At 42.4% G+C, this 23,825-nt stretch overlaps 2 protein-coding genes across 2 annotated transcripts; both read left to right on the top strand.

The window, feature by feature from the left end:
• Window positions 1-264: 264 nt before the first annotated feature.
• On the top strand, window positions 265-1,374 carry LOC308321789 (KH domain-containing, RNA-binding, signal transduction-associated protein 1-like; the record flags this gene model as incomplete). Its single annotated transcript, XM_080772879.1, has 1 exon — window positions 265-1,374. The coding sequence occupies exon 1, from the start codon at window positions 286-288 to the stop codon at window positions 1,372-1,374; it is 1,089 nt and encodes a 362-aa protein (XP_080629005.1). The 5' UTR covers window positions 265-285.
• A 15,804-nt stretch (window positions 1,375-17,178) lies between these two features.
• Window positions 17,179-17,907, top strand: LOC308321788 (N-acetylglucosaminyl-phosphatidylinositol de-N-acetylase-like; the record flags this gene model as incomplete). The annotated part of the gene is made up of 1 exon (XM_080772878.1): window positions 17,179-17,907. The coding sequence occupies one exon, from the start codon at window positions 17,179-17,181 to the stop codon at window positions 17,905-17,907; it is 729 nt and encodes a 242-aa protein (XP_080629004.1).
• Between the last annotated feature and the right edge of the window lie 5,918 nt (window positions 17,908-23,825).

Raw genomic sequence — 23,825 nt, 5'->3', positions numbered from 1 at the left:
ACAGCCACTGGCAGTCAGTGTGGAGCTGTGTGGAACTCCATATTTGAGCAAGGATGACATCATATGTAATGATGAAAGATGTGCATTGTGGTTAAGAGTCTTAAATTCAATATGGACAACCTGCAACAAAGCAAGTTCTCCAAGGACATAGTGAGGTAATTTTGTTAGCTTTTTCGTCTATCTTAAGATCAATTTAGGTTTATCTAGGCTGAACGCATTATGAACCAAATGAAGAGGAAATCTGATTCTTTGGCAGAATCAGGACCCGTGCATAAGAAAAACAAAATGGATGACAAATATCTGCAGGAACTACAGGCAGAGAAAGATAGTCTGGATTCATCCTTCATGCAAGCAACAAAACTGATTTCGGCAGAAATTGAAAGGATTCAGAAAGGAGAGAAGAAAGACGCAGAGAAAGAAATGTATGTGGACCTGTTCACTACAAAAAACCTCAAGCTGAAAGAGCGGATCCTCATTCCCACCAAGCAATACCCAAGGGTCAACTTTGTTGGTAAGATTCTGGGACCTCAAGGTAATACCATCAAGAGGCTCCAGGAAGACACTGGAGCCAAGATCTCCGTTCTGGGGAAAGGTTCTATGAGAGACAAAAACAAGGAGGAAGAGTACAGGAAGGGAGGTGACGCCAAATACGCTCACCTGTCCATGGAGTTGCATGTGCTAATCGAGGTGATGGCCCCCATTCCGGAAGCCTACATGCGCATGGTGCGTGCCATGGAGGAGGTCAAGCAGTTCCTGACCCCAGAGCCTGGTGAACAGGAACAGTACATGGATCCCCACTACCTGAATGGAGCCCAGGACTGTTCAGGTAGGGTGCGGGGCGGTCACCCCGGCAGAGGCAGAGGACAACACCACGCCAACAACAATCCTGGAGGGCCAAGGGGGCGAGGGATGCCACGTGGTTCCCCTCATGGAGGTGTGCAACATGGTGGTGCTCCAAGGGGAGGACTGGGTAGGGGTGGAGCATCCAGAGGGACACCAGCTGGCCGGGGCGGCATGCCTTCTGCACCTCCCAGAGTGGGCACCGCTCCCCGCTCTAGACCACCTGCACTGGGGTCGGCGAGGATGCTCCCCGCCACTGCCCTCTCCCACCAGCAGCACCAGCATCCTCAACCTTCAACATCACAGTCAAAACCAGACGCCTATGATGAATATCCTGCATATGAAGAGTCCTATGAGCATGCCTATGAACCATATGAATATTACAGTCAACAACCGGCACCTGCAGATACCGAGTACTATGATTATGGACAAGGAGAGGCTCAGGAGGCAACATATGAACAATATGCTCAAGATGATTGGGAAGAGGGCTCAGGGTCCATCACTGGTACTGGAGGCAAAGCACCTGCTTCTTAGCCTCACAAGCAGGTAAGTAAGTCGGAGTGGCTTGGGTTGTCAGTATCTGCCAATATTGAGGGTATATCCCCTTTTCAGTGTTCTATACCCCTGGGAGATGGATTGCAGCACCCACTATCAGCTCCCAGTACTTACACTGTGTCTGTCTTAATTTCCCAAGAAATGCTCTGCATACGCTGAGTTGGTGGTGACCGGATTGAACCCAGAATCTTGTGGTCCAAAGGCGAGTGCTTACACTCACAAATCTCTAAAGAAATTATTTAGCTAGAGACCGATGGTAATCTCCCAGCTTCTGTTGCTGAAAGTTGAAAACAATTAGATAAACCAATTCAATGTCTTTAGGGTGGTCCTTCATATTGGGACAATGATTGTTTTTCAAAGCAGTGAATATAGGTTTGTTTCCGGACTTTCTCACTGCTGCTGCACTACAAAACCTTATATATTTACTTACTTTAGTTTATTTATTGATATTTTCAGATAATTGAAAATAGATACATGAATTATTTACTGATAATTCATTTAATGAGATGTTGTGGTGATTTGTTTTCTCTATGTTGCATTTGAAATGTCTTTAAGAGCACGACGAGGACAGGACAGATACATATTACCAATGATGTTACTGGCAAATGCAGGCCTGAGCTGTTTTGATTAAAAACAAATCTAGCAGACACCAACAGAAGGAGACATTCACCATCTTTTTCAAATGTAGATATGTCTGACCATCTTGTAAAATATCTTTCAAATAATCTTAAACTGCTTTGCACATCCCATATTTACCACTGTGGTGATTTATTTACTTTATTTAATGGGCCTTTCTCAATGATCATCATTCAAACCAGCCGTGGGAGAAACCAACCAACCACAATCCGTCTCCTCTTCCCAGTTCCCAAAGAACAACTTATCTGCGATGGGTTTTATTCAAATCTTGTATATCTTCAGGGTGGGCTTATAGCCAAAACAGTAAACAAAATGAAACTAACTGTAAACTACTTTAAATGTACAAAATCACATCAGAAGAAACCAATAGACAAATTAGTAACCTAATCAAAACACAGGAGACACATAAACCCCACTCCTACCAACCCCTGCTGTAAAATCAATGAACACCCTTTCAACACTACACAAAGAGTGACAGGGTAGTTGGCAGTCTGGCTTGAAGCGAGTGGAGAGAGGAGAGCCTTCAGGACAATCACTCATTCAATCAGCCAAACACACCACCAACAGAGAGAGCCACCCACAAACTTACATAGGCACAGAGACGATTAATAACACATACATAAGTGGAATTGATGTACGTATTCAATAATGCCTTCTGCACATTCAATACGTCGTGTGATTCTCAATTATCCTATCCCATAATTCCGCACATTCACTATTGCTGCTAAGATAATTTACCATACCTGCTAAAAGAGAGTTTATCATATAGCTGTTCTTACCTAGACTTTTAAAGTATATTTTTTTGATAATTCTTTATTTATATTTTTATTTATCTATTTTTTTATTATCATTACCTTGACACAATCTGTCGGCCAGAGCTCCTCAGCAGACATCCCTTCTTGGGAGCAGACATGATGGGTGGGCTGGCACAATATCCACCTGAGGGGAAGCAAACCCCTCTCTACCTAGGCCTACTTCTCAACCAAGAAATACTACTCTTGTTCTTTTTATTTTTCCAAATGGCAATTGCACATTAAGGCAATTTTGCCCACAGACATGAAATATTTTACTTATCCTGATTAAAGTGTAGTCAAGCCTCCAATTTGTTTACAACCCAGTCTAGGGGTAATCATGGCGCAACATACTGCACTAAGTGGGACTCTCAAAAACCACCAGCAACATCCTTTTTTTAACTGTTTATTCAAACCACGTATCTCCATGGTTGGCTAACAGTTACACCGATCGTCAAAAGGAAATCAAAACACAGGAGTAAACAAGGTCAAACATAAACCCCCGCGCTACCAACCCATGCTGTTAAAATCAATAAGCACACTATCAGCGTAGCTGGCAGCCTGGTTGGGAGTGAGTAGAGAGAGGAAAGCCTGCAGGTGATGAGGAAATACAAGCTTTTTAAACTCCCCGCTGTAAGTTAAATCAATTCGAACCTATACAAGCTACAGAATATTGACACGTAAGATAACATAGATACACGGAATTGACCATGTACTGTATATTTATGCCTTCTGCATATTCTGTAAATCGTGATTCTAAATGATCCCTCATTCTGCACTTCCACTGCTACTAAATATATTTTACTGTACCGCCTTAATTCTTTTACTCACTTTTATATTCACCATGTCCTTGACACGGGCTGTCAACCAGAGCTCCTGAGCGCCTGTGTAATGGGAGAATCTGTGGGAGCAGACATGTTGGGCAGCAAAGACACCAGGGCTCAGGGCTGGCACATTCAGCTTTCCCTGCCTCCCCAGTGTTAAATCAAGTTGGAAACAAACCCCTCTTCAACCAAGACATATCCTAGCTCCTTGTTATTTTATTTTTTTTGTCAATGGTTCTTGCACATTAGACAGGTTGAAGAAACAATTGCCCATCAGCAATATGGAATATTGAACATACTCGCCAAAAAACCTTTAGATAAGCCCCTAATCCAGGTTACAAACCCAGTATAGGATGACAAGTGGTGCGCAGACATACAGTACCATCAGCAACAGTGTTTTATTCAAATGTTTTATCTTCAAGGTCAGCCAAAACAATACATGAAAGGAAATTTAAACATGAACCGTAAACGTACCTCATCAAATCAGAATAAACCAAAAGATAAATCACTAACCTATACACCAAATTATAAATCAAGGTTAACATAACCCCACCCCTACCAACCCATTTTGTTAAAATCTGTGAATACGCTATCAAACATTACACAAAGAGTGACAGGGTAGCTGGCAGTCTGGCTGGGAGTGAGTGAGTGGAGAGAGGAAGCCTGCAGGTGATGGGGACATACCCATAGATATTGGCGGAAGTGCGGAAGGCACATACTGCCACTCAAAGTGACTACAGTCTACTAGCCCGTCTACGCAGCATGTCTTTTCCGGGACTTATGAATTCAATTCAAAGGAGCTTTATTGGCATGAGAAAACAAACGTTTACATTGCCTTTGATTGGCCTATACCGAAAGTCCTTCTTCTGTGATGCACGCTAAACTCGAGGCGTCTATGTCTATGGAAATACCAGCCTTTTACACGCCCCCCCCCCACCCCCTGGAATAACATGCAAAATCAATCATTCGTATAAAACGTGTCAATCTATTACACACAAACACCAGATAGAGGCATCCATGGGTAAGTGTATGCAAGTGTATTTGATGTAGTTCATGCCTTCTGCACATTCAATACATTGTGGTTCTAAATGACCCCACCCCCATTCTGCACAACCCTTATTGCTGCTAAAGGGATTTTTATCATGACTGTTGTTCTTACCTATATGTCTTAATTTTTTTTAATAGCCTTTTATCTATTTTTTCACCTATATGCCCAGCTTTCCGGGTCTGTGTGAACACAAACATTGGCTGATGATTGGCTGAGCAAAATACATATAAAAGTGAAGATGCCAAAAGTGATTGGCCGGAATAACATTTGTGATGATTTGATTGGCTGAGCACGGAATGTGACGTATTATGATGTATGATGATAAGAGCGCCTCTAACTTCACACAAAGTGTGACGTGAGGGGTGAATTGAGGACACATACAGTACTGTACCACAAGTGTTTGAGGATTAGCCTTGAGGACTTGAGGATAAAAGGTGAGGACAGAAAAGTGAAGACATAAATTGTGGGTGTGAATTACGGGTGTGATTTTTTGTATTTATTTTTTATCATGGACTGGTCAGCCAAAGCTCCTCTGTAAACATCCCTCTGCATGATGTAGCCCAGTACCAGGGCTGTGGGAGTGGACATTGTAGCAGCATAGGTACCAGTACCAGGGCTGTGGGAGTGGACATTGTAGCAGCATACTGTAGGTACCAGGGCTGTGGGAGTGGACATTGTAGCAGCATAGGTACCAGGGCTGTGGACATTGTAGCAGCATAGGTACCAGTACCAGGGCTGTGGGAGTCACCAGGTGACCCCCCGCCCCTAGCTTCATTACAACCCCCCTTCCTTTTTCTTCCACCTGTACAGTGTTTTATTACATTTTTTGTTATGACATTTGTTATTTTTCATGTCTTGCTGGAAAGTATTTTTTTCCAGGGGAGCTGGGGGTAGCCTATACGGACTCCAGGGGCCCGGCTGTCAGAAATACGTTTTTGGCAGCCAAGTCTATGGACTTTAATGTTTGTTTAGGGCAGTAAATGACAACATTAGCGTCATGCCCATGATCTTCCCAGCCATATTCGCCAGCCTACTTATTTGAGATTTGTACTTCACAGTTAGATTTCCAAACCAGCTGGACATACCATATCTTAAGTATAGCTTTGAAGCAGGGTCTTGCTTCTTAAACCTGTGTACTCTGACTGGCTGCTCCCACTGGATTTCTTACCAATATACCACCCACTCCCACAATGGTTTCAACTTATCCCGTCTGCAGTTTATTTTTGACCACCTGCTTCTGCCCAGAGCAATATACACTAATGTACTGTACACTGTAAACTACATCAAGTATTAGTATTAATTTTGTTGTTCTTGCTTGCTTAATATGTCACTCTGGATTAAGAGCATCTTCTAAATGCCTAGAATTGTAATTCATGTAACATATTGCTACATATACTTTACTATACAGTGCTAATCAGGATGCTATTTTTCCACAATAGTATCTTTAATTTCTGACATACTAATCTCATGGTATCAAACCATGCAGATGTTAGGACAATAATGAATAAATATACCTGCAAGCAGCGATAAGACAGGGCCAGGCCATAAAAGCAATAAAGCAATAAAGACAAAAGCTATCCGCAATATGCACAATAAGCCATAGAAACACTGATGACTGATTAAGAGAAAGAAGACCAGGCAATTAACAAACAAATGATCACTTTAAATAGCTGGTTGGAGACTCAATTTTTTTTGTTAAGCTGATTGGCTGAAGGGGTTGTCTGTCAATGCATTATCAGGGTCCAGACTCCACACAAATGAATGGAATGTGATTTCAATGGGGAGTTAACCAGGCTACAAAAATCCCAGGAGTGGATAGTGTGGATGATATACTTTATCAATCCTATCTATACAATCGTACAATTGGGAAATCATAGGGGGATTGGGAGATCTATAGGTCAGAGGTGCTTTGACGAATGACCCATGACCCTCTACCTCTACCATATTGCCGAATTTCGTGGAAAACGACAGCACAGAACTGCCAAAATGAGAGAGAGTGAGTGCATTTTCCGGCAACGGCATGAGCCGCAGAAAACACGCAGATACAGATAAAGGGAGCGCAATAGTTATAATGGACAGACATCAATACTTAATTGAGGGAGAAAGACAACTTAGCAACCCAAACCACTATAGACAACTAGGACAACCTATTTATAATCAAACGCCCACAGAAGCTAAAGAAATAATATACAAACTTAAAGAAAAAAAGTACATAAACTACAAACAAGACAAATACTTAATAGGGCAGGACACTCCACATGCACGGATCTTCTATCTATTACCAACAGTACATAAAGATGCGAGTACGTGGACTGTACCATACCATACGAGATTCCAGCAGGGAGACCTATTGTCACTGACTGTGGTAGTGAAACGTACCAAACAGCTGAATATATTGAACACTTTCTGAACCCCCTGTCTATAAAACATGCTATATCATGGACATTTATGACTTTGTTAATAAAATCAAAGCCATAACTGTGCGACAAAATGCCTTTTTTTTTTCAATCGATATTGATAGTTTGTACACAAACATCGAAACAGAAGCGGGTTTACAGGCAGTGAAGGAAGTCTTTAATAAATATCCAGACAGGAAACGCCCTGACACAGAACTATTGAACATAAATCTGACCAAAAATGATTTTGAATTTAACAAGAAATTATATCTCCAAACCAAAGGCACAGCCATGGGGAAAAGGTTTGCCCCCTCCTATGCAAATATCTACATGGCTCTGTGGGAAGAGACAGCTAAAAAAAAAAGCTAACTCAAACCAACACATTATTATAGATTTTTGGATGACATCTTTGGTGTTTGGGAACACACCAAATGATACTACTACTGTTACTACTACTACTAAACACACACCATAGATCAATTACAATCAAATATGTGACGAGCACAGAAAAAAATGATTTCCTAGATGTTACTGTCTTCAAGGGCCCAAATTTCAACACAAGTGGTAAATTAGATTTCAAAGTATATTTTAAAGAAACAGACACACACGCTCTCCTACATAAAACCTCCTTTCATCCACCACACACTTACAGAGGCATAGTCAAATCACAGCTCTTGAGATTCCACAGAATCTGCACACAACAAAGTGATTTTAAAATAGCATGTCAAACTCTATTTGACTATTTGACGCCTTACGAAAACGGGGATACACATGACACATTTCTAGAGGTGAAACAAAGGGACCAGAGTCCAAAACTAGCCTTAGTTACTACCTATTCGACACTAAGCAGAATAACAAACATGAAAATAAAGAGGAACTTTGCAAATAGGACGGATGACCTAAACGGATACAAAATTATACCAGCATATAGGAAGAACAAAAACGTGAAAGATTACCTTGTACATAACAAACTAAAGGAGACAGACAGACACACCGATACACAAGAAACCAGATTACTTCAGACCTAAACAACAGGTGAAAAATAGGACCACAATGAGAATGGTAAAAAAAATCATACAGGCCAATACTAGTAACTGTGTCTATCTAATTACATGCAACAAGTGCAACCTACTACAATAATGAAACTAGGAACACAATAGCAGATAGACTAATTAAACCAACATAGATATACGAACGAGTAAGACGCGCAAACGCGGGAAGCGAACGCAGCTGGTACATATATGGGTTTTGGACGTATAGCTGCTTTGGGGACTCCTTATATGGTTATGCCTGAGTCATGGTGACGTAACAGCGGGACAGACACTTGCATCAATCACAAACAAATCACTCAGCTCCATATATGGGCACAAAAGCGGGACAGACAGACAGACAGACAGACAGACAGACAGACAGACAGACAGACAGACAGACAGACAGACAGACAGACAGACAGACAGACAGACAGACATGATCTGCTAGGTCTCATAGTAAGTGCTCACTGCGTTCGCAAATATAAATAATGCAAAAGAACAGAACACAATGTACAGCATTTTATGACCCATGGAATTAGTGCTTTGGAAGTTTGTGGATTATAATCTAATCAAACCTGGACAGAGGGGCAAGAAGATATGCAGAGAAGCAGTGGATTTAAAAATTAAACACATTTCCACAAGGCTTAAACAATACTAATCCATTACAGGGAACAGGGTAGTAAACAAACCATTGAATCCTAAACCTCTAAATTGCTCTCAATTAGAGCAGAGCCAATAGCAGAAACACAAAGCCATTTTTAGATTCAAAATCAGACCATGATCTGATGGTCTGAGGTTGACACTAATGGGCGTATACTTGTTTTTCAGTACTTGGTCACCCAACAAAGTTAAAAGGGTGAGAACCGAGTAAGGGGGCTTGCGATGAGTGGAGGCGGAACCTGCACCGGGCTCGCCAGGGGTGTTATTGTGGCCGTGGGGTGTATTGGCCAGTTCTGGGGGTTAAGTAGTGATTGACAGTCCATTACAAGTGCTGGTTTTATCTGGAAAGGGGGATGTGATGTCCCACCCTTGAAACAGTCTAGGGGGAGACTTCAAACTGTCTAGTGAATGCCCCGCAGTTCCTTTCACAAGGCTCTAGACTCTAGAGGTTAAACAGATGACCTTCTTAGCCCAGCTATCAACCAGTTGTTTCTGCTTCTCAGTGTGATTTGGGAACATGGCCGTCCACATAAAAGTTCCTGGTGACCTTAGGGAGGGTTAGCTCCATTCCTTCCAGCTCTGGGGAAATAATTATCTGACATCCCAGCCTAGAGTTCTCCTGAAGCATCGGTGCCATATCCAACATGTCATCTTCCCCTTCTTCGGGTTCCGGCAATTTGCCAAAATGTTCTCTGCTCACATAGACATGACATGTAGAGCAGGCAAGTGATGCCTCACAGGCTCCTTCTAATTCAATGCCATGCCTGCGTGCCAGGTGGAGCACGTTCTCTCCTACTTTGGCGTTCACTGGGATCCTCTTCCCAGACTGATCAATATACACCACATTAACCACATTTTCTGTATTGCGCTCACTGCGGTTTAGACCTATGGATCTGTGAAAATGCCGGATCACAGTTTGAAAATGACCTAAGGACAATGTCCTCGATAAACTAGCCGCACTATTCATACAACTGAACAATCTGTTTTTCACAAAAGTTTAACTGGGATTAGGACGTGCCACCTTGATGTTAGATCAGAACCTAACCTGGAGGTCATGCATGGTCAGTTTGTGGAGAGCATATCATACTGTATGTGCCTTGTGAACGCATCTCTCCTTCTGGCATTGTTTGCTCTTGTCAGCATGATGAGGTCATGATGGGGTCAGAATGGGATCAATTCACCATGAGGTAACGGTATTTAAGCCATGCCCAAATATGGGATTGTGGGTCAGATGTACTCTCATCTGGGGTCAAACTGGCCTCCAAGTAATACAATTGACAACAGCGTAACGTGATATTAACTAACCGGGAGACTGTGAACGCCTATTTAACAGCTGCCTCCGATTTAATCATTATCATTATACAGTACATCATCATACATCATCTCATGAACTATGTGATTGATTGGTTAAATTTACGTCATATTTGGCGGACATTTTACCTAATTTCTCCTTCCATTGTCAATGGCAAATATTGAGACGTGTGGGGACAACAGCTGTATATAGAGGGGCTAGCGCCCCTGCAGTGACATTACTGAGAAGAGGAGGAAATGACATCACTCTCAACTCCAATAAAAACAGAAAAACAAAAGGAGCACAGGCCAGGCTCATTGACCCTGAGTTATCAATGAAAATGGAAGGCAGTCCGCAAACTGTTCTTGAGCTCCCATGGTTACTTTATTTAAGGCCTTATTTAAGGCCTTAAATAAAGTAACCTGGGAGCTCAAGAACAGTTTGCGGAATGGCTTCTTTTTGAGGGGCGCTAGCCTCTCCTATATACAGCTTTTGTCCCCTCACGTCTCCTATTTGCCATAGAAAATGACAATATGTGCCTAAAAAATGTGTTGTGGCAACACAATCATTAAATGTAGACGAGCAAATCGACTAACCAATCACATAAATTCAGTTGTTCACGAGATGATGATGATGTATAATGATAAGAGCGCCCCTCACTTCACACGGGTGTGATCTTTTCATTGTTGTACATATCCGATGAGGACCTATTTCCTGCAACCCTAAGAGCAAGATCACAAATCTTCCCTTAGCAGCAGTCACCAGCAGCAGGGGATATATAGCTTGTGAAACTTGTTAATGTTTCTGTTCAGTCGACATTATCCAGTTGACACCATCCCCGTTTGTTGATATCAGGTTGCTATGCTTACTTATTACAGGCCTATTTCCAACTTGGGAGGCCAGTCTCGAACCTTGTGGAACTCCATATTTAGGCAAGGCTGACATCATGATGACATGAGATTTGTGAGAGGATTATAAAATAACCCAGATATAAATCATTTCTTTTGTAGCTAGTTCCATGCTGTTAAACATAATCTGGACAATCCAGGTATGTCTTCATTGCAAATTCCTGTTCTCACATTCGGATATCTCTCATACTAGACCATAAGAGTGTCTGAATCCCGTTATCAGCTATTGTGAGAGGGCTACATCAACAAACCATTCCATCATGCTTAAATGTGTGGCAGGTTCAGCTGTAGTATTCACCACATTCACCATGGGGATCTATGTGGCTCAAAACTATGATGTCCCTAACATAACCAAGACAATAGAGGACATCAAGAAAAATATCAAGGACAAGAAACCGCCACAATGAGCAAAGATGGACCACCGTATAAACAGGAATAAAGCTACAGAGAAACTATTTTGTGAGATTAGACGAACAGACTTTCAGCACGGATCATCTCCTACACAGCCATGCAGAGTAAACATCTTGGGGACCTACTTCGATGGCCGTCATTGCCCTTCCCAAGCACCTGCCGTCGTATATGCATCCTGCCAGGGGGAGGGCCAGCAGCTGCCGGAGTAGGTGAATGGATTTTGACAGCTCCGTTCCGCTGCAATGTTGGTCTGTTCGGCACTGCCAGTAACAGCCGCGGCGCTGCCAGGGAGACGGGCGGCATCTGCCGGGGGATTATGTCACTCCACTCCATCATGGCCGCCGCTCCACGCCGCAACTTCCGATTAACAGCCGCGGCACGGGAGAAGGGGAGCAAGTGGAAGAGGTTGAATTACAGTATGATGGTGAACACTGCTACGAGGGGTCAGCGCAGGTCTTGATGACACAGGGAAATGTCGCAGTACCATTCATCAGTGCTGCATTATGATTGTGATCTCTCATCTTAACTCCTGCCACACACCTCGTGTCACCCTGTAATGCTGTTTTGTCCCCCTTTCATGGAGAAATGTGTTTTGACAGCAGTCATGTTGGCATGAAAATGGGCTCATTCCTTTCTTCTCAGGTGTTACCAATGATACTGATTAACATTCTGGTCAAACAGTCATGCCTGCTTGTTCATGTTGGTTCACTGGAAAAATACTCTACACTAAATGGAAAAGAGCTTTAATTCCTATAACTGGTAACACCTGTGAAGGAAGTAAGGAAGCAGCCCCAACAAATACATGAAAATAAAATAAATGCAGACAACCAATTGGAATGCAATCGGAAACATTTGGCTGATACGTCTTGATCACAAGATGCTGATTTGTGTGTATTTGACAAAAAGTAGCAAAAAGTGTGTTTTGAAGAAAATGTGAAATGGAGAACAAATCTTGTCAGGTGGAAAGGGGCGTGGCATACAATATATCGGAATCCAGGGGAACAAAGGTTTGACTGTATGACTTAGCATCAAGAGTTCTGGGGCAAAATGTGAAGGGCCCTATAGGGGCCTGTTGTAGTGCCACCATGAGGTCGTTTCCACCTGGATCCGTTCAGCAGTGATGGAGATCTGATCGCAGACACACGGACGGACACTGACGGACAGGCATAAAGACATAAATATCCAGTTTTCGGCTCCCCGGCCTGGCAGAGACAATAATGAAACACATCTATGATGTATCTGTATCGTTGCGTCCACACGGGCATGATGGAACGATTGTCCATGGAAGCCAGCGACGTGAAGCTATGATGCGTGAAGCAGCTATGATGCGTGAAGATGCGAAGCAGCTGCGTGAAGATGCGAAGCAGCTATGATGCGTGAAGCTGTGAAGCAGCTATGATGCGTGAAGATGCGAAGCAGCTGCGTGAAGATGTGAAGCTGCCGCAAATTATTCTGTGATGTGTTTTTGCATCGTTTCATCTGCCTGTCTGAAGGCACCATATGACTCCATATTTGGGGGCAAGGTTACAGCTCAGTTTGACCGATGTTCACTTTCTCTTAGACATATTATTATAGTGACATTGTGTTGCTGTTGGATGGAAACCACGTGTTTAAAGTAAAAAATAAAAAATAAAAATCACACTTGAGGGGCACAGTGAGTGTTTGTCTCATTACATTTGTGCTGCACTTTGAAGATGAAGTAGGACATAGGATTTAAATAAAAACATAAAAAGCTGAAAATAAGAATCAGAATCAACAACATCATCATATACACAGGTTACCCTTGCTCAAATTTGCTCAAGCCGAACCCCATTGACTTAAATTATAATTAAACATTTCAATATTTCTAAAAGTATAGAACACGTTAGTGGTGTTCTACCTCAGAAAAATGGCAATGTACAGTACACCTTACAACTGGCTTTGATCAGACCGTTTTCACAATTAGACAGACAGACAGACAGACAGACAGACAGACAGACAGACAGACAGACAGACAGACAGACAGACAGACAGACAGACAGACAGACAGACAGACAGACAGACAGACAGACAGACAGACAGACAATTAAATTCCTGGTGAGGAATGTGAAAACTATAGGCATGCAGACCCATGGATTTGATGATAATGTACCATCCATTTTATTTCCCCAGAGAGTTCATTGCAATTATTCTCATAATTGAGCCCATAGACATACATAATTAAATGAATCTCTATAGTGACCAGGAAAGCAGACATGCTGATGTTGCTTTCATTGTTGCCAACTTTAATAAAGCAAAGATAACTATAGAAAATGACTATACAGATACTGTGCAATGATTTGTGGGATTTTTGGACAGAATCTGGAGGAGTAATATCAAAGAATAGTAATATCAAAACGTTTTTTACAAAAGTCGGCCTCCTGGTGGCGCTATAAAAGGCAGATGTGAAAAATGTACGTCAAAGATTTGTCCTTGGCCTCTAGGGAGTGTGCATGCAACGATTCACGCATATCGGTGCAGTTATAGGTAAAAAAAGGTGAAAAGCTGCCTCATGGTGGCGCTATAACACGATGTTCTGGAGAATGCGGGGCCACGGTTTATCGTTGGCATCCAGGGAGTGTGTGTGCAAAGTTTGGCATCGACCGGGTTAACCTTAACATATTTCAGTAGAGAGTTCCATGGATTAAAGAGGAAAATAACACTACAAGGTGGTAGACAGACTGAAAGACATTGAGAGAGTGTACATAGAGAAATAAGGAACACAAGGGGAAGAGGGCAGAGCCGGCAGACCGAGGGCAAGAGAGTGAAGTGTATAGGGAGAGGGTAGGTAGATAGAGAAGTCAGAATGATGAAAATGCCAGCACTCAATGTCCTTTTCACATGATGTTATTTAGCTCCGAACAGCTTGTCCGAACGGTTCGGCCGAGTCGGCCTTCCTCAGCGTTAACAATGCTGAGGAAGGCTGACTTAACAGTACTTTACTTAACAGTAAAGTCAAACAGCACAGCACACACACACACACACACACACACACACACACACACACACACACACACACACACACACACACACGTATATCTGCTAAATGCCTAAATTGAAAATATAATATATTTCCTATATCCATTTAGTCCTGACTGACTCATTTTGACTCAAAAGCAGCACACATAGGCCTACTGTATGTATCCTTTCATACTGTACATAGGCCTACTGTATGCATTCCTTGCTCTTTAGTTGAAGTGTGTGTGTGTGTGTGTGTGTGTGTGTGTGTGTGTGTTGCATTACTCAGGCTTGAGAAGGTTACAATAACATGTACATTTGTACACACGAGTAAGACGCGGGAAGCGAACGCAGCTCGTACATATTTGGGTTTTGGACGTATAGCTGCTTTGGGGACTCCTTATTGCGAACGCTGTGAGCACTTACTATGAGACCTAGCAGATCATGTCTGTCTGTCTGTCCGTGTGTCTGTCCCGCTATCCAAATATGGAGTGTGTTGCATCAGCAATCACTCAGCTCCATATATGGGCACAAAAGGGGCCAGGTCCACTCAGCTCCATATATGGGCACAAAAGGGGCCAGGTCCACTCAGCTCCATATATGGGCACAAAAGGGGCCAGGTCCACATATACAGTAACAGCGGGACAGACTGCGTTCGCTTCCCGCGTTTGCGCGTCTTACTGGTATGGTTATGGCTGAGTCATGGTGACGTAACAGCGGGACAGACACTTGCATCAATCACAAACAAATCACTCAGCTCCATATATGGGCACAAAAGCGGGACAGTCACACACACAGACAGACACACAGACAGACAGACATGATCTGCTAGGTCTCATAGTAAGTGGTCACTGCGTTCGCAATCAAACCATCCATAAACGCATGCACGCACGCGCACGCACATACACTTAATGGATTGTTACGCAGTGTGTGCACGCAGACACACACTGAATACATATTCATGCATGCATGTGCAGTGTGTGCGTGCGTATGTGATTGTGAGTAGGTCTAATATCGTTTAAGTATACGTATCTAGCGTATATGTCTGCAGTAAGGATTTACCTATAGTTATGCAGGGAAAGTGTGAGTCTGTGTTTAAGCATGCTTTGTGCGTGCGTGCGTGCCATTTCAAGCCATTCAAGCGTAAAGTGGCTCACTGTGAACAATGCAGGTCAACTGGATTTGTCTGGATTCAACACACAGGAAGATGTGTGACATTGTGTGACATTTAACCTTTTATTTAATCAGATAAATCACTTATTTTTCTTGCTAACATGAATTCCACACTAAACACAGAATTACAATTAGGACTTACACTGTATTGAGGCATCTTATCCAAGGCAACTTAGAAATAATAAATTAGATTTATTTTTTGTGCTGCAGCATTTGTTTGTTTCTCTATGAATGGTTTCGTCTGACAGTCAGAGAAATCAGTGCGGAATATCGTGCATTGAACTGTAACCTGTTAAGACCCAAGTTCCTAGGTAAAATGTTGACTTCACAGTTGCATTGATTTACTGTGATGTATGCTGTATTGTGTGGTATGTTAATGCAGTGTAATAACATTTTTGTCAATTACTCACCTTGTGAAGTCTTGAATTTGTGGATTTGTAGATATAAACTCCAAAACAACTCTCCTCAGTGCAGTCTTCCATCAATGTGGGGGCTGGGGACACAGGGACAGTGAGTTTAATCTGGTCGTTATTTGTATTGATGTCTTACGGAGTTAAGGACTTCACATCAAAGTACAGTGGAAGGCAAAAAAGTCAGCTTTGGATCAGGCCTCATACGGTATATGTACACTTCTTTTGATGTCGTACCAAATTAGATGAGCTTACAGTGATTAACGTCAGCCCACCGTCCCCAGTTCTCACATGTTTGGTTGCATGTAAACTTAGACACGCCTTTGAAGCTACATATTATCTAGTACTAGTCTACACACAGTATATGCAAATATTAGTGCTGTTTTATGTTACAAGCAAATCACATCTTCCTGGTGGCTGTTTCATAATTTAGTTTCTACCAGTTTTCAAATATTTTTAGCCGTCGTTCCTGTTTTACTGTACAGTATACAAGAGATATACAGTATGTAGGATCAAGAGTGACTTAATTGGTTTCAGACTAGATTTCACTTATTTGAAAGGGATTTTTGTATGCTTGTTTGTTGTGTTATCAATTGTTACACAAACGATAATGCAAACGTGCATAAAGTTCGAAAAGAATAAAGTCAAGTGTGTGTGTATGTGTGTGTGTGTGTGTGTGTGTGTGACGCGTGTGTGTGTGTGTGTGTGTGTGTGTGTGTGTGTGTGTGTGTGTGTGTGTGTGTGTGTGTGTGTGTGTGTGTGTGTGTGTGCATGCGTGCGTGTGTGCGTGTGCGTGCCTGCCTGCGTGCCTGCAAACTTGTTGCACAAAGTGACACGCAATGAGCTTGTGCATCTGCTATTTTTGAATATACCTGCAGTAAGAGACATGGTAAGACACAATTTGAATAAAATAATACATTTTGTGAGCTGGGACTGGGAGCTTGTAGATCGGAACTCCATATTTGGGGCAAGTCCGAGGCCATATTTGGTCTGATGTCATATCTGATGATACAAGATATAAAGCAGATGGAGACATTCCATCAGCCGGGCTTCTTGTTCCAGAGGGCACTGGAAATGTCAATATAAAAATCATTAGGATTACAGCTATGGTATAACAATAACAATGGTTCTTTTCCTTGTTCTCTTGATTTTTATGTCCTACATTGTTTGGATAAAATGGATTTGCCACCAACATCGACTAAATAGTGCCATGTCTTTAAAGTGTTTAATGGGTAACTTTTCAAATAGAGACAAGTTTCCTTCATCCATTCCAAACAACCTTGATGTTAGAGCACTTATTGTAACTGCACATCCAGATGATGAATGCATGTTCTTCGCACCGACAATTTTAAGACTCATCGAGCTCAAGGCCCATGTTAATTTGTTGTGTTTATCTCCAGGGAATTTCTACAATCAAGGAGCTCAGCGTGAAAAGGAACTCATGAAAAGCTGTGCAGTGTTGGGAATACCAGCCTCCAGAGTCACTATAACGGACCATAACAAACTTCCTGATGACCCTAATGCAGAATGGAGCGACTCTGTGGTCTCCTCTGTAATCATCAAGCACATCAAAGCTCACTCATTCAACATGGTACTGACCTTTGATGGAAGAGGAGTGAGTGGTCATGCCAATCACATAGCCATCCACAAATCGGTCAGTCACCTAGCTTCTCCTGGCCAAGTGTGTGATGACTGCTGTCTGCTCTCTTTGGTCACGGTTAGCATCCTTAGGAAATATCTCTCCTATCTAGAGCTCCCCATCAGCTGGCTCTTGCCCTCGTGTCTCTGCTGTGTCGTAGGCGTAAAGGGCTACAGACAGGCCAGGGAGGCCATGCTTTGTCATCGCACTCAACTTTTGTGGTTTCGTCATCTATATGTCTTTTTTTCACGTTACATGCTTGTCAATACATTCCAGATGATCCCACAAGGACCAAAGAACCTAACAAATTCAGTTTGAAGCATAGCAGCTTGTCCCCGCGCTCAAGCTGCAGCCCCTAAGAAAGGAATTGTGTTAGCCAGCCCCCTCACAATACAACTGCCCACTGAGAAGGGTATTGACCTTGCTCAGGTTAGCGGCACGGGTCCTGATGGGCGAGTCACCAAGAAAGACATTTACAGCTTTGTCTCATCCATGGCCACCCCAGCGGATGCTAGCTGTTCCAACTGATTCCAAACACCGCTAACTGTGTTCGGACCTTCACTGACACCCCCCAGTCAGAAACATCTGCAGGGTTATTGCTCAGAGGTTGACGCAGTCCAAACAGACTATCCCTCACTACTACCTGTCTGCAGATGTCATCATGGATCAAGTCCTGGAACTCATGTGTTGTGTGAATCATCAAATTGCGCGCTGGCCTGCCTCAAGGTATACCTGAAGCCAATCTGAGAATCCCATCGTCAAATATTCGGGAAAACAGCGCCTCCCCTGTAGGCAACAGTCTGTCTTGAGAGACTAACCTGAAGCAAACTCATCAAGGATGCCAGTCATACACCACAATCACACGGTGGTGAGCACTGTCAAAGGTCTCGTGACGCCCATAGTGTCCAATGCTCACACCAAAGGGCTGGCTGACGTTTCCTCCACACTGGCAGACAATGCTAGAGCAGGGAAACTATACAACCACACAAGTTACAGGGTGGTACCTTTACAATTTCTAACTTGGGGATGATTGGCATCAACAACTATCAACCCCCCTCATTCCTGTATCCTCGCTGTTGGATACTCAAATAAACGACTGATTCCCACAGAAAATGTGAAAGGCTTTGATGTGGCTAACACACACTGAGTTGTGACCCATTTTCATAGAGAAGCCAGGCACCATGCTGTTCTGACGGGACATATGGCACTGTCAATAACTGTCTGTCTGTCTGTCTGTCTGTCTGTCTGTCTGTCTGTCTGTCTGTCTGTCTGTCTGTCTGTCTGTCTGTCTGTCTGTCTGTCTGTCTGTCTGTCTGTCTGTCTGTCTAGCCCCTCCTATATACAGGTTTAATGTTAGTTTAGTTTAGTTTGTTTTAAAAACACCATTGACCAAAAAGAGAATTTAATGTTTGTTTTGTCTCAATGTTTGTATTACATCATCATGTTGTAAGATGATAAGAGTGCCCCTTACTTCACACAGGTGTGATTTTTACTATAACAGGCATAAATAAATACATACTGTATATAGATAAATTAATAAGGATGCCAAAAATAGGGACAAAAGGTTGGTATTGATTAAAATACTATAGTGTACAGTTTGCAGTCAACAAAGTAGATAATGTTTGTCCCTGAAATCGTGTTGTCAAGTAAAGCATTGCTGTAATGCAACTCTTTCCATATCAGTAATGCCACAATTGGCATGGCCTGTTGCGCATTACCCATAGGGCCATATGACAGTAAGTACTGTTAGCTACTTAAGTACTTATTATGAGATTATGTAATTTACTTGAGTAGCCTGTTCATATTTTTGGATACTTTACATACAACTAAATTGCAAAGACATGGACAGATTTAACCATATGCCGTATTTCAAATAGTGAAAATAGCTCACCTACAAGGTAACAATGCAACAAACAAGTATTTTACTATAATTTTTTAAAGCATGTACTTTTGAAGACTAAGTATATGTTTAAAAGCAAGTTGTCCAATACTTTAAAGTAATAGCTTGCCCTGAAAATTATTTATTTTCTATCAATCAGTTTTTGTCACATTCCTGAGCCAATTCTCAATCTCAAAGAGGACTCAAAGAGTCTCCTACTGAATAACATTGTCCCATTTTATCATGAGCATTAGTGAGGAGGACCAATTATATGAAGATGGGTTGAAAATCGTCCTTTAATGAGTGAACCCACTATGTTGTGAATACGAAGTGTAGTGTTGGCCTGATGGGACCTCAGCTAATGGATGACAGTAAACTCCCACGAGAGAGAGAGAGAGAGAGAGAGAGAGAGAGAGAGAGAGAGAGAGAGAGAGAGAGAGAGAGAGAGAGAGAGAGAGAGAGAGAGAGAGAGAGACAGACATCAGTTATACATTCCCTGCTGGTTAACCTGCATGATCTCGGTATTTCTAAAAAGCTACTTAGCATTTAGTTGAATCGTCCATGGCCATCTGCCATTCCCCCACACTCCATTATCTGTCATGACAATCAAGGATATAGTATGTCAGACTTTCAGAGAAGTGAACTTTCAGAGAAGTGAACTTTCAAAGAAGTGAACATGCATTAACACACGCAACACACGCAAAAGGCAAACGAAACAAAACAAAACTAGTTAACATAATTATGCATATAAGACAATAGTCATTGTATCTAGTTACGGTATCTTTTTGGGACAAAAGTGGTGACCTGAACGGAACAGACAGATGGATGGACAGATGCCATTTTCTTTCACTTTGAGAGCAAGGGAGAGAAGAGCAATGGAGAGCATTGCAAATTTGCAATGGATACAGAAGTGCTAAAGTGACCACACAGACAGGAGGGAATGTCATGAGGGCAAGTAAGGACAGACGGAGAGAGAGAGAGAGAGAGAGAGAGAGAGAGAGAGAGAGAGAGAGAGAGAGAGAGAGAGAGAGAGACTGTGTGCGTGCGTGCGCGAATGTATGCTTGAATGCATGTGTGCATGTGTGTGATATGCAGCACAACTGTCTTTATCCACTAGTTTATCTATAGCTACATCACAGATGATGAGTCTGGTTTATCTAGATACATCACAGATGATGAGTCTGGGAATATCAGGTTCCTCAGGGGGATGTCTTTGATGCACCAAGCGTGCGGCAAAGACGGTTCAGTGGTCTGCCATGACAATGGTCACACCAGGGGCCATGAGTGACCCCCATGGGCTACGGCAGGGTCCCCCGGGGGCCACAGGCCACCCGTTTGTTCAATCCACATCAAATGTGCTTATCCATCTAGTGGCCATTGCAAACCACCAGCACAGAGGTTAGGTGAAATGAAAACTAACAACATTTTGCTGCAGTATTTACCACTGTCTACTGATGCTCCTATTTTGAGCATGTCCCCCATGTGGAAGCCCCCGGTCCCGGTGTATATATATACTCACTCCCACGATTTAATAACCTTGGTCAACTACTGCATTTGTTTCACCAGGTGCTTAATGAGACAATCCATTATAATGATTAGAAGGTTTACAATTCAACCCCAGGCAGCAGTGAAGTGTAGAACTCAAGGTCCCACCTTCAGTCTCTTTTGCTCTGGTTGCATTTTGACATCAGTCATGAAAAACTGGCTGAATTCCATGTGTTTTCCCTCCTCTTGATCCTGTGATGAAAAGAACAGTCCTCCCACTTGAGACGGCTAGCTTTGTAGCTTTGTGCATATACAAGTACTTCTCTACTACATGTTCAGTGTCTGTCTGTCTGTCTGTCTGTCTGTCTGTCTGTCTGTCTGTCTGTCTGTCTGTCTGTCTGTCTGTCTGTCTGTCTGTCTGTCTGTCTGTCTGTCTGTCTGTCTGTCTGTCTGTCCTGCCTGCCTGCTTGGTCGTGGACTGAGTGCTTTGACTCTAGCTGTCGTTTCGCCTGCCTGTTTGCCTCTCTTTGCATCCATCTTTCATCATCCTGCCATGATTATTTGTTTGACTCTCCTTTCTTTATGAATCTTGTTGTTCTCCTGCGTGTCCGTTAACATTGGTCTGTATGTCTCTCTGTCAGTCTGATCACCAGCATGTATATCTGTTTGTCCTCCTGTTCGATTTGTCTATCTGTCAGTCTGCCAACCAGGGTATGCCTCTCTGCTTTCACCACAGCACAGCCTACAGTACAGAGTGTGGGTGGTGTGTGTGAGAGACAAGGTAATGCAATACAATATTGCAATATAAACAGGTGTGTGTGTGTGTGTGTGTGTGTGTGTGTGTGTGTGTGTGTGTGTGTGTGTGTGTGTGTGTGTGTGTGTGTGTGTGTGTGTGTGTGTGTGTGTGTGTGTGTGTGTGTGTGTGTGTGTGTGCGTGCGTGCGTGCGTGCGTGCGTGCGTGCGTGCGTGCATGCGTGCGTGCGTGCGTCAGCTCATGGGAAATAAAGGAGAGTCTAAATGGATTGTCTTACAACCAGTAATCTGATCCGTTTGTACTCTCAGTGATTTGTGTGCATGACACCAGTGTCTGTTGCAATTAACTGTGTGCTCATACAGTCCTGATTGGATCATTGGTTCAAAACTGGGCAAGGAACTGCGTTACAATAACAGCTATCAAAGTTGCAACACACAGAGACCACAGTATTCAGTGCCTCTTGCATGAGTGAGCATGCAATCAGGTAATATTTTAGTATTATAATGCCGATTTCTATTAATTTAACCATTTCTAAATAGTATTTAAAAATGAATTCATCAAATGTAACATTACATTTCAAAAGGCCAAAAAACATGGACCAGTATCCCTCAACAGACTAGGAACAAGCTCCTGTGGTCTATCCAGGTATAGTTATTAGTGGGGTTAATAAGTGGAGTAAGTAATATACACTGTCAGATCTTTCTTTCTCTGTTTAACCTGACCATGGATGCATTGGATGGATGGCTTCTCTATAGAAAATAATATTGAGTTGTACCACAAACCTGCAGCCAAAGGCAGATGGTGTGGCTTTTAAAGAGTAATTTATATCAAATCAAAATGACAAAGTGACTGTGAGACAGTGCAAGTATTCCATCAATACACTGTTACAAGCATTTACTAAGAATCAATAGTAACTGCTATAAAGATTATGGCTACATACATAGGCAATAATACTTAGTAGTAAGTAGTTATATTTACCTTTATCGTCTTGCTATGGAGAAGACGTTTCAGAGGAGAATCATAAATTATTTTTTTAACCTTTATTTAACCAGTAAAATCACATTGAGACCATAGTCTCTTTTACAAGTGCGCACTGGCCAAGAGAAGAGGCAAATAAATGTTACACAGCTCTGCCAGTAACAACAAATACAGGACATGACAAGACAAACATATGACATCCGTAATACCAAAAACCTACTACCAGGGAGGCTCAGAGAGAGTCTAAATAGCTAACCAAGTACATACTAAAAATGACTAAAAAGAACAATACATCATGAAAAAATCTGAAGCCAGGTTTGACACTGCCACGTCAAGTGAAGGGGCACAAGAATACAGAATTGTATCGTCAGCATTGAGATACTTGCAATGCTTAGATTGGCTACAAATATGATTGACATATAATAGAAAAAGCAGTGGACCAAGAATGGAGCCTTGGGGGACTCCTTTCTCAAGGGTGATATAGAATCAGAAACGGTATCACCAACGGTAATTTAACACACTGTGTGCGGCCAACTAAGTAGTTTTTGAACCATCCTATAACACATTTTGAGAAAAAACAGCATTAGAAAGGAAATTATATTCCTCCACAAAACTGCCTAAACTACCTCCATTCCACTGTGGGGTGTGTGGGGTGTGTTTTTGGGCCCAATACATGCATAGGCGGACTTTGAACTTGACGCCAGGGGGTGCGACTGCTTGGCGAGCGACTCCCGATTTTTTTAACCTTTATTTTATTATTTTAGCGTTTTTACAATGCCCTAACCCTAACCCCTAAAAATGAGTCATTTAGGTAGTACAGCAGCTCACACACATACACACATGCACTACAGCCGTACAGCAAGTCATCATATCATGATAAGAGAGATGATTACAAACTACAGTCAGAAGCCATAAGTTAAGTTTAAAAAATAATAATAATAATCCGCCCATGACACACACACACACACACACACACACACACACACACACACACACACACACACACACACACACACACACACACACACACACACACACACACACACAGTCAAGCTAAAATACAGGAGCTCATTTTACACTTTGCAATTTGTCGCCTGCTATGAGGACATTCAAACTATGGAATATGGAATAATCAAATGT

This window comes from Protomyctophum bolini (genome assembly GCF_963924005.1).
Source record: "Protomyctophum bolini genome assembly, chromosome: 9".
NCBI lineage: Eukaryota > Metazoa > Chordata > Actinopteri > Myctophiformes > Myctophidae > Protomyctophum > Protomyctophum bolini.
This window is presented reverse-complemented; position numbering and strand designations above follow the sequence as displayed.